The 12,104-nt window shown below is 39.5% G+C and overlaps 1 protein-coding gene across 2 annotated transcripts in view; it reads right to left on the bottom strand.

Annotated features, from left to right (window-relative positions):
• Window positions 1-2,959: 2,959 nt before the first annotated feature.
• Pafah1b1 (platelet activating factor acetylhydrolase 1b regulatory subunit 1) overlaps window positions 2,960-12,104 on the bottom strand; it is an 81,478-nt gene continuing 72,333 nt past the window's right edge. For both annotated transcript variants that reach the window (XM_017797083.2, XM_008828813.2), the window contains exons 10-11: window positions 8,437-8,593; window positions 2,960-6,842 (exon numbers count right to left, since the gene is read on the bottom strand). In XM_017797083.2, the coding sequence (XP_017652572.1) occupies window positions 6,769-6,842; window positions 8,437-8,593 (231 nt within the window). In that variant the 3' untranslated portion in view covers window positions 2,960-6,768. The remainder of the gene's footprint in view (window positions 6,843-8,436; window positions 8,594-12,104) is intronic.

The raw sequence follows: 12,104 nt of genomic DNA, 5'->3' as shown, positions 1-12,104 counted from the left end.
CTGTGCATCTTGCTACATGTTTCTGGTTTTGAAACACTGGAATCTCAAATCCTTGAATGCCTTTTGTGTCTTGGACTTTGTAGACTTCCATCTTAAGGTGTGGTACTCTTCTAAGTCAATGGGATACTAAGTGACATCCATGGGTGGGAGTCAGTGCCTTCACTGTTTAAGCCCAGTGTGTTCCCTATTGTGCTTTATAACCTCATGGTTGTATCTGATAGTTTGTGACGCGGTTTCTTGTAGCAGATGACCTTGAATTCCTAATCATTCAGCCTTCACCTTCCAAGTGTTGGATTTACAGGCATGTACCAGAATGCCTGGCTTGTTTTTTCTTAAACAAGCTTTTCTCTGGTTCTCATCCACAGTATCAGCACCTCACTTTGGGAAAGAGGGAGACTGCAAAGCTGAGACTGGCGTGGGTTTACCATTGTGCTCTCTAGTCATCTGAATGACCCTTTTTTTGTTGTTGTTGATCCCTTAAGCATATTACTGTTATTTTAAAAATTTTTGCATTTGTGTTTTGCCTGCATGTATGTATATATGCCAGAAGAGGGTGTCAGATCCCTTGGAACTGGAATGATGGACAGCTGAGTCACCACGTGGGTACTGGGAATCAAACCCAGGTCCTCTGCAAGGGCAGCCAGTAGTACTCTTAACAGCTGAGCCATTTCTCCAGCCTAAGATCATTTTAAAAAATTGTGTTCTGTATGATAACACGTGTTAAGAGCACATACAATTTAGGACAACTTTTAGGAGTCAATTCTCCCCTTCTACCATGGGTTTCTGAGAAGGAACTCTGGTTTTCAGGCTATTATTGAGAACTACCTGACTTAACTGAGGAATCCTGTATCCTGTGGCTGAGAATTAAATATCCTGAAGTACAGAATATTTCTATGTCCTGGATCAAAATGACCAAATCAAAGCAAGTGGTCATCCTCAAGTAATAGATGTGACCATTTTACCAATACTAATGGCACCAGAAAGCTGGGTGTGGTGGTACATGTTGAGGCTGGACTATCATCTGGAATTCCAGGACAGCATGTACTAGAGACTACCCTGTTTCAAAAAAGCCCAAACCACCACCACCAGGAGTGCTATCCTCTTCACAATACGAACCATGCATTTCAAGGCCCAGCTCACCTTCATTAGCTATAGTGACAGTGGCATGGGAACCTGCCTTATGTAAACTTTGATTTTTCCTGCCCATGAAATGCACTAGTACCCACCAGCAGACGATGTGTGAAAACAGGGTGTGCTTATCAAGTACTGGTGCCTAAGAGGCATTTAAAATGCCAACTATCTTGCCAGAGATGGCTCGGTAGATTCAAGTGCTTACTGCTAAAACTGACTTCAATTCCCTGGGATCCTCTTCTCCCCCACGCTGTGTAATTAAAAATTTTAAAGATGTATCAGCTATCTTCTGTAGCTGTATTCACTGAGAGGCCTAAATGACCACATGGGGATAACACAACCATAAAGGCACAGTGGATTTGACGCCCAGGTCTATTAAAAAAAAAAAAAAAAAAGTATTGGTATTGAAGATCTGAATTCAGGCCAGGCATGGTGGCACACTCCTTTAATCCCAGCATTCAGGTGTCAAGAGGCAGAATCACTGGAGTTTGAGGTCAGTCTAGATTTCTAGGCCAGCATAGCGAGACCCTGTCTTTAAAATAAAAATTTGGGGGCTGGAGAGATGGCCCAGTGGTTAAGAGCACCGTTCTTGCAGAAGACTCGGGTTCGATTCCCAGCACCCACATGGTGGCTAACAACCGTCTGTAACTCCAGTTCCAGGGGATCCAACACCTCCTTCTGACCTCTAGGTATTGCACAACACAGGTGCATTTACATACATGCAGCAATACACTCATACATGTAAAATATATTAAAGAAAAAAATCTGAATTCAAACTCCAGCTGTAGGACTCTGGACTTTTGCCCAAATTTTTTCAGTAAGAAATTGAATCATTTTTTTTTTTTTATCAGTGGTTCTCAAAATTGAGCCTGCCATCAGGAAAATCTGGAGGACATGCAAAAAAAGCTAGTATGTCTGGGAAGGGCATCTAGAACTTGCATTTCTAATTAAGTCCCAAGGTAGTGATGCCCCACATTGTTTTTACCAGACTAACCAGAGGACGCTGCAACATCCAGGATGTGCTATTTCCCCCTCATCTCTTCAGTGGGGTTAATGTATGAGTGCCAATACTGGCTTTGAAGTCCAACATAACTGTATTTCAGGACTGTGACATTAAAGCTAGAACTTACCCAAAAGGAAAGTAGGCTCTTATTGAAAAGGAGCCCCGTAAGGACTAGGAAAGCTGAGAACGCAGGACATTCTGGGCTGGGTTTCCCTTCCAGTGGGAAAGCTATTCCTAGTAGGAGGCAGGAAAACATCAGGGCTGTAGGAAAAGAGTCACCACATCATTTAACATCTGTACTTCTGTACATGACAAAGATGGCTGGGGACAGTGAGCAGTCAGGGTGAGGCAGGACACAGCTAAAACTGGTGAGCACAAAAAGCTTTTGGGCATCTGGGACAAGGATGAAAGAATACTTATTTTTGTATATTTCAAAAACCTGAAAACATTAAGGACATTTATAGGTCCAAGGTAAGAGGCTAGATAAGCAGCTCACTTGTTAAGGGAACAATGGATGGCCCCATCTCTAGGGCTGAATCTTTGTAGAGCATCTCTGACAAACCATTCCTGTTCAGTTAGTAGTGATGGTCAGACTGCACAGCTGGAGGGGAAAGCTGCTCAAAGTTCTGTGCAAGCCTATGGCCACAAAAGCCCCGTGCTGTGCTGCTTCTCCAAACAGGGAAGACAGCACCACATCCTGTGCCAACACAGCTGTGTAAAGTCGCTCATCAAAATTCTAATGCCCTGTGCCAACTCAAGCCTTGCTCTGTGACCTATCTAAGCACAGTGCCCCCGCCTGCCCTCCCCCCCAAAAAAAATCACTTCTAGTTTTATAGGCATTTAATAGTTTACCAATTGGTACAATAAGATTTTTTTAATATGCAGAAAACATGAATAAATTTTGTTTTACACAGTCTTGAGAGCAACAAATCTTACTGTAAAACACAAGAGCAATATTATATACATTCCTTTACTGATTTTTTTTTTTAAATTGTGTCAATATCTTCAGTGAACTCTTAAAATCTGGGGAACTGTTTTCTCCAATTACCACCTCTGTTCATACGAAATCAATGCTCGCCTTCATGTCAGTGTCAGGATCAACTTTTAACTCCAAGATTTTGTGTTTATTTCTAACATCTTCAGAGTGAGCTTTAGGGATGCCTGAAGGATAGGCAGGACAAGAAAGCAGCTGCTTACATGATATTGTGGAAAGATAAAAAGGCCAGTTCCAGTTGTGACTTGTAAATCCAGCTTACCCCCACCCCCACCCCACTGGAAAAAAAACCTAAAGCCTTTTCTTCGAATTTGTCCATGTTGCTTCTCTACCAAGAGATTCTTCTTTGCATCATCTAGATTAATCAACACATTGGATTTATATACAGCTGGACAGAAAGAATAACCATTTTAAGTGCCTTTTCCTTCCATTTTCAACTTCAGTTGCTTATCAAGCCACCACTGTCAACAAACAAAAATGTCCTTAATTTTAAAGTTTTTCTTTAACTTAAAAAAAAAAAAAACATTTAGTGATATCTGAAAGTTCACACAGAAACAGAAAGAGGCCAACAGGAGAGCAGGGCACTGACAGTAAAGAGACTGGGCTTGGTGAATCTAGAGCCAAAGCTTCCAAAGGACTACAGTGCTTGCTCCACAGCCTGGGACGACTTGCTAACACTAGTGATTCTGGATAGTGCTCTAGGCACACCATTGGTCACACCACATGCACACAAAACAGGAACGGTCTTAAGTCTCCTAAAGTGCAAGATGCCATGTTAAAAGCAACTATTCTCCAAGCCATGTCTATACCACAGTTTCCGTGGCATGCACTCTCCAGAGCGCAGGCAGGACTTCTTGGGCACTGGAATGTCTGTTTACATACACACACACGCACACACACACAAAGTCAATAATCATCTGAGAATGCAATTCTACCAGCTTTTTATTTCTTAATAAGTGGCCAATCTGATTTGAGAAAGTGACAAAGCAGCAGTGAACCTCTAACCAATTCATACAGTCCTCTACTTATAACCCAAACCAGGAACCTCATCATTGTCCTTATCCCAGGCAAGGCACAGGGTTAGACAGCAGACAGAGAAAACAGAGCACAGAGTAAGAAAGGGCATCAACAGGGCAGTGTCAAACAACAGCGCAGGAAACCTTTGCAAACTTGATGCCAGATGTGGCTGGATTGCTCTCCCCCACTCCCTTTCACTATTCAAACAGGGCTCGTTACATTTGGATCCAGTTGTGGACCATCCCTGAGATTCAATGTTTGCTGCTTCTTAAGTGGAGGATGTCTGGTAACTCAACTAAGCAGCAGGCTGTGGCAATCTCCCAAGTAAGGATAGCTTTGTTGACAGATAACTGTTCCTCCTCCTTTGTCAGTGACTATGTGCTGCAGGGGAAGACACTAGGAACAGCAGCTTTGTTCCTCTACATTGGTACCACTTTTTCATTACTGTTTGTTTCTGTGGATTTTTAGATGTTGTGGCTTACCCTTAAACAATTCATGTACTACATGCTAAAACTGAATTAAAATACAAGACATTTAAACATGTACAAATAAATGTTAAGATGCACCATTTCTATGTATTTATATTTCTTGAAATAGGATAGGAAATAGCAGCAAATGAGAACACAGACATTTTCCATAACTTTGGAGAAAAATCCAGTCAGAATGGGGGGGTAGAAAGAGACACGACTTCTCAATGTAAGCAGGGCTGTGAGGAAATATATTGTTCTGAAAGCTAACCTACAGTGTATATGGAATCAAGATGTAACTGTCCTCAAAAATAGCCATTTAGTTCTCAAAACACTTTCCTTTCCAGAGACATCTCTTTAAGAATATTAAAAACAAGTAAACAACCAAAAGGACACAAGCTAGACATAAAGCTGCTTCTAGTTAATACATGGCCTAATCTCTATGTGTGTATCTACGGGACATTAACTCTTACCCTCTGTCCTTTTCAAGAATCAATTTTCCATTAAATACTAAAAGGGACACTTAAAAATTATATATTACACAAATGAATAAAATGCAGTTCAGAAAAAAATTATCTTTGTTAAACTGTCATTGTTATTACATTGTCTCTGTTAACTTTTCAAATGACTTTCTTTAAAAAATGTTAGCTAAGCAATGGAATTCTTTATTAACAACTGACAATGGAGTAGTGTTTTTAAAGTCATGGATAAAATTCTTTTACACCTACTGTAGTAACTTTGGATCAAAATATACAACATATCAGGGACGCATAAAATGCTGAAAGGCCACATTAGAGGGGGAAATAGAGGAAGTGACTTTCCTTTAGCTAAGAAAAGCCCCCTTCAGAGTGAGACCTAGTTTTCAGAAACATTAGCATGAAAGGGGTTTGTTCTAAAGCATGGCTGTGGTATTCCACAGTAAGATTTACTCTTCTAGTATGTTTTAGCACTTCTTCAAAAACCCAAGACCCAACAACATGGAGGCTTTATGTGTGCGATATACATATACAGACTTATCCACTTATAGATAGGTCCATATAAACATTTATATATAAACAAAAGATGAAAAAAAAACCCAGTACATTTCTATGCACCTCCAATAAACCCTGTCATTTTCTAACCTGTAAGTCAAACAGTTCAAATTGTTATCAGATTCATGTTGAAAAACTGCTATATTTCTTCCACTCCTGTAAAATGGGCAAACATAACCTTTTCAGTATTTCTGTCCTTATGAAATGCACATTGCACATCCCTAGAAACATCATAAACAAATAGTGATTTGTACCATGACACTCAATGGAAAGATTAATCTACTTGGAAGTCACGTCACTATACAATCTAACAGTATGGAGAATACAACTTGAAATCTGTCTAGTGTGGAAAATAGAAGCTTAGAGTATGACAGTGTTTTCAGAACTGTTTACAAAGCATTAAGACCCAAATGGAAAAAAAGGAGAAAAAAAAAAAAAAAAAAGGATTCACTATTAGCTGCTGAGATTTTTCTTGAGATTTATAATCATTTTCTTACATAAATATACCACTAGCCTTTGCTTGATAGGCTGCCAAAACAAACATATCCTATTGATTTGGCAAAAGGGTCAAGACAAAAATTTCAATGTGTAATCCCCATTAATTACATAGATGGATCAAAAGATTTTGAATTGCAGTCTTATTATCTAACATCCTTTAAGATTTATTAAGCACACTTAAGTGATGTTACATAGATACACATTTCAGAAAAAGCCCTAATAACCACCATTTTCCCCAAAATGAGGCCATCAAGTCAGGCACCAACAGATAGCAGGAAGAAAAACAATAATTAATAATCCAACATAAAACGACACTGTCAACTATTCAGTTCAGTGCCCCTAACTCAATTTATTCAACTTCCGCCCTTGTAGGCCTGGTGTGACCAATGCCAGCCCAGGTTTTTAAACCCTATGGTAATTCTAGACAACGTATGTAAATTTACAGTATACAATTTGGATTCACCATGCATGAATACTTTGTGTGTAACATTTAATAAGCTCAATCTACATCCAGAATAATTTACATGAAAGGACAATATTTATTTAAACAGAGCTCAATGGGGTAACCATGGTATCATCAGAGTGCATCCAGAGGAGTAAAGGGAGGAAGGACCCAATGAGACTTGATCAACGGCACTCCCACACCTTTACTGTTTGATCTACACTGCCAGTAACCACATAGGGTGCCGTCTTGTGGAAATCTGAAAGAAAAAGGAAAAGGCTTATTGTTTTCAAATCAGACACAGTCAGGTTTAAAATTTGTTGTTGTTTGATTTTTGAGACAGGCTTTTCTATGCAGTCCCAGGTAGGTCTTGAACTTGAGATCCTCCTGTCATGGCTTCTCAAGTACTGAGGTTGTTAAGCATGTGCCTGCACAACTGGCTCCAATATCCACTATTTTTCTATATATACATGCTTGCACCCCAAGAAATGAAGATTGCCAACTGGTTAGGGAAGCTGAGACTCAACTATTAAATCCCACTTGATTTAAGCCCCATCCCAAATGATATGCAAAAATCTACTAACAAGTAGTCTCAGCATATCCATTTATTGAACACTGTACCAGGCTTAATCCTAATGTTTTATGTGGACATTTAATTCCTGAAATATTCATGTAGTCAACAGCTTCATTTTACAAAGGCTTATCTTCAACATTAGGTCCATCCATCCTACCCTAGTGTATTACAATTTATTGAATTCACTATTATAAACTCCAAATGATACTGAAAATATTTGTTAAGCTTCCCCTGAGTTCCTAGTACACAGTAGCATATACCTACCAGAAGGAACTATTTGTTGCTGTTTTGCTTTTCTGCTTTTGACAATGTAGTCCTACTGTACAGTACAGACCATACTATATAGACCAGGTTAGTCTCAAACTTGGGGAGATCTTCCTGCCTGTTTCATACATGCTGGGATGTGCTATGGTGTCCATTCACTGTGTGTGTTTCTATGTGTATGTGGGCACACACATGCACATGGAAATATACAGACCAGAGTCAGTTCTCTCCTCTCACCCCACTGTGTAATGCAGGGATTGAACTCGGGTTGCCAGGCCTGCTTGAAAGCCCCTCTACCTGTATCTCAGCAGCCTTGCTTGTTTTTTTCTTGAAATAGGGTCTTGCTACGTAGCCCAGGCTATTAAGATTTCTTTCATTCTTCTGCAGTACTGGGGATTGAAACTAGGGTCTCAGGCATGCTGTATTAAGAGCTCTACCACTGAGTTACATCCCCAGCTCTAAGATTTCTTTTGAAAAATATATAAAGTAGTAGGAAAGAGAAACTATCAGTCAAAGTGATCGTATCCTTTCATAATTCCAGTTCCCAAAAACTAATGTATGATGAAGAAAGTAATATTTTTAAAAAATATTTTATTATTTTTATTTTATGTGTACAAGTGTATTGCCTGCATGTATGTGAGTGCATCCGTGTCGTGCAATGCCGCGGAGGTCAGAAGAGGGCGTCAGATTCCCCTGGAACTGGAGTTAAGGATGGTCCGAAGCTGCCATGTGGGTGCTGGGAATCAAACCTGGGTCCTCTGCAAGAGCAGTCAGTGCTCTTAACCACTGAGCCATCTCTCCAGCCCCCAAAAGTAATGTTTTTATTATAAGGTTAATTATGTAAAGAAATTTAAAGCCACTGGTATGAAACCACAAGGTTTGAACATGCCTTCTCTATTCTTCCCTTAAAGAACATGGTCATCTCTTACCTGAAAAAGTCCACACAGTTACACAAAACTGTTACACCTGGCACTCCAAAATTCAAATGTTCAGAAACCTCACAATGTGTACATACCCAAGGAGGTAACAAAGTGTTCATGCGCATTAAGGGTCTTCATGCATCGCTTGTTCTTGTAATCCCATACACGTAGAGTCTTGTCATCAGCGCAACTCAAAATAAACTTCCCCCCAGAATGGAACAGAACTCCACGTACCCAATTATCATGACCCACCTTAAAGACAAAAAGGTATGTGACATAATAAAAGGATACATTATTTAAGTAACACTTTTGAAATATGTTTTAATATTGAAACCATAGATACCAATGTCCTTTTTTTCCCCAGAAGTGGGGGGAGGTAGGCAGGACCTCATGTAGCCCCAGGCTGGCTTAAACTCCTGATTCTCCTATTCCCACCTCCTGAGTGCTGACATTACAGGTATACAACCACCATGCCTAGCTATGAATCAATAAAATCTTTTTTATTTTTCTCTTTTGGTCTTTTCAAGACAGGGTCTCCATGTAGCCTCAGCTGGCCAGAACTTGCTATGTAGACCAGGTGGGCCTTGAACTCAGAGATTCGCCTGCCTCTGCCTCTCAAGTGCTGGGACTAAAGGCATGTGCCACCATGCCTGGCCAATAAAATTCTTTATGTTGGAAACACTGGTGTACATTACAACAATTTTTAAAAAAACATTTTTATTTTATGTGTATAAGTGTATGCCTGTATGTAGGTAAGTGCACCTGTGTTGTGCAGTGCCTGTGAAGGTCAGTAGAAGGCATTGGATCCCCTGGAACTGGAGTTATAGGCAGTTGTTAGCAGCCATGTGGGTGCTGGGAACTGAACCTGGGTCCTCTACAAGAGCAGCCAATGCTCTTAATTGCTGAGCCATCTCTCCAGCCCCTACAACAAATCTTTAAAAGATAGCTGAATGCATCTAGCATCATTAAGTTAACCAACAGGGACAGCATAAATTGGTATGACAAATTTAGGGGCTTGAGATACAACTCAGTAGTAGAGTATATCCTCAGCATACACAGTACCCCAGGTTCAATCACTAACAAAAAGTTATTAAGAGTATGAAATATTGTATTTTTTGTTAGAGTGCGAAGGATCAAACTCAGGTCTTCACATATGATAGCTAAGCTACATATAACCCCAGTCTAAGAGCTGGTGTCTTAAAAAGTCAGCACACAAAAACATGAAAAAACCCAATGTAAAATAATGGGGCAGGGAATGCTTATCTCACATGCATGAAGCCCTGGATTCCATTCCCATAAACTGGGCATGGTGGCCAATACCAGTAATCTAAACACTTGGAGGCAGAGGCAGAGGACAGTTCAAGGTCATCCTCAATTACACAGCGAGTTTGATGTCAGAGTGGTGGACTTTTTTTTCCCCTGTCTTTCTCTTTCCCCTGTAACGCCAGGTGACCTGAACTCACATCTTAATAAATAAAAGGTACTCTATGCTTGGAGCCCTTCCCAACTCGAGTTCTTTCTCACTCTCTCTTAACAGATCTATTATCTGCAAAGTGTGTGTGGATCCTTGACTGGATCCCAGATTTATATTAATAAGCTATAAAGGGCATTATAGAAATAAATGAAGATAATCTGAATGTGTAGCCTTATCAATGTTAAATTTCTTGAGTGAGACTAATTTTATTGTGGTGATACACCTTTGTTCTAAGGAGATACAAGCTAAAATATGTCTAGAAGGAACTATCAAATGGTTCAGCAAAATAAAATGTAAACATATCCATACAACAATGATCAAATGTGGAGGCCAGGTGACAGGTATATGACATTCATTATGTATCTATCCATCTATTAATCCCCTACACCAGCAATTCCATCTCTTAAAACTTACCCTAAGAAGTAAGTGTATGCCTAGAGATTATTAACAAACATCTTCATTAAGACACTGTGAAATCAGTTTGCTACAGAGCAATATGGTATAGTATACCATTTTAACAAAATACACTCTATTTACCCTATTATGAAAAAAGAAAGTTTAGAATTGCATGGTCCAACAGGGTAATCATTAGCTATATATATATATGTGTGTGTGTATGTGTGTGTGTTTAAATATAAACTAGTTAAAATTAAACCTAGAAATTTAAAAGCTGGGCTTGGTGGTGAATGCTAGTAATGCCAGCAAGTTGGGAGGCTAAAGCAGGAGAATCATGAATCAAGGTCAGCTGGGTTATAGAGCAAGACACTATTTTAAATAAAAATTTAGCCAGGCATTGTGACATATACTTTTAATCTCAACATTTGGGAGGTAAAGGCAGGTATATCTCTGTGATTTCAAGGCCAGCCTGGTCTACACAGTGAGTTCCAAAACCCTGTCTAAAAATTTTAAGAAAAAATGAAATCGTATTTCTTGTGGCCATACAAAATTAAAGCAGGAAAAAAAAAAACAAAAACAAAACCTTCTAGTCAAACCACAAGAAGACACCTAGTAAAACTCATGCTGGCATTGTTATTACAGATGGAAGAACACAATTCTAGATTTAGAACACAATACTGGTTTTGTTTATTTTTTTTCACAATACTGTTTAACTTTCTCATATATATATGGTTTGTTTTTTTTTGAAACAGGGTCTTCACTGTGTGGTTCAGGTTGGCCTTGAAACAACATCCTGCTTCAGCCTCTCAAGTACTATGTAGATCTCACAAAGACCCCACCTGTCTCTGCCTCCTGAATGCTCGGATTAAAGGCACGCACCACCATGCTGGGCAAATTTTACTGTTTTTGACTGAACTATGATTTGGTCATTTATCCTTATAGCATTTCATACATACTAGTTTTGGTTGGTCCTCTCCTCCCATGCTCCTGTCCCTCACCTCCCCCATTTTCCCCCACTCCTCCTCCCAGTATTCTCTCCTCATCGATTCTCAAGGATACTCCAACACATGTCTATCACATTCTACTTTAAAGTATGGTTAAGCACATACAAAATGTCTAAACAAACACACATGTTCAATTATAAAACTTGCTACTGGGCTATTAGTAAAATCCAAAAATCCACTTGAAACTCCCTTAATGTCCACAAATCCCTTATTAATATTCATACACTCAAAATTCTCCAAATTTTTAAGCTAGAATAACCAATTTCCCAATAGGAAAATAAACTAAATAAGGTAGATCATGTCACCAAAGAGATGACGGCTAAAAGAATTCATACAGATACAGTAAAAAAATCTTCAAAAATGACGTCTGTAAGAACATTTTTTTCTCCTCCAGAGGAGATATCACATAGTGAGCTAAGCTCCCCCTCCCAGAACTCATTCACTTTGTAGGTTTGTTTTGAAGATGGAGTCACGTTATGTAGCCCTGGCTGGCCTAAAACTAGCTATGTAGACCAGGCTAGCCTTTAACTCAAGAGATTCACCTGCCTCTGCTTCCAGAGTGCTGCAATTAAAGGTGTATGCCACCAGACTGGGCTGTAAATTTTTAAATGTAAGATGGTAGTCTGTAGAATACCACCACTATGACAATGGAATTACAAAATTTTAGGGAAAAGAATCTTTATAAAGATGTTATTTTAGGACTGCAGAGATAGCTCAGCAGTTAAAGAGCACTTACTGCTCTTCCAGAGAACTGAGTTCAATTCCCAGCATCCATATCAGGTGGCTCACAACTCTCTATAATGCCAGTTCATGGGAACCCAACACCTCTGGCCTCCACAAGAACCTGCACATACTCCCTCTTTTCCTCCTCAACAAACATACACATGAT

This window comes from Nannospalax galili, unplaced genomic scaffold (assembly GCF_000622305.1).
Source record: "Nannospalax galili isolate Female #2095 unplaced genomic scaffold, S.galili_v1.0 scaffold212, whole genome shotgun sequence".
NCBI classification, from domain to species: domain Eukaryota; kingdom Metazoa; phylum Chordata; class Mammalia; order Rodentia; family Spalacidae; genus Nannospalax; species Nannospalax galili.
The sequence above is the reverse complement of the archived record's forward strand: the minus strand, read 5'-3'. Positions and strand labels throughout refer to the sequence as shown.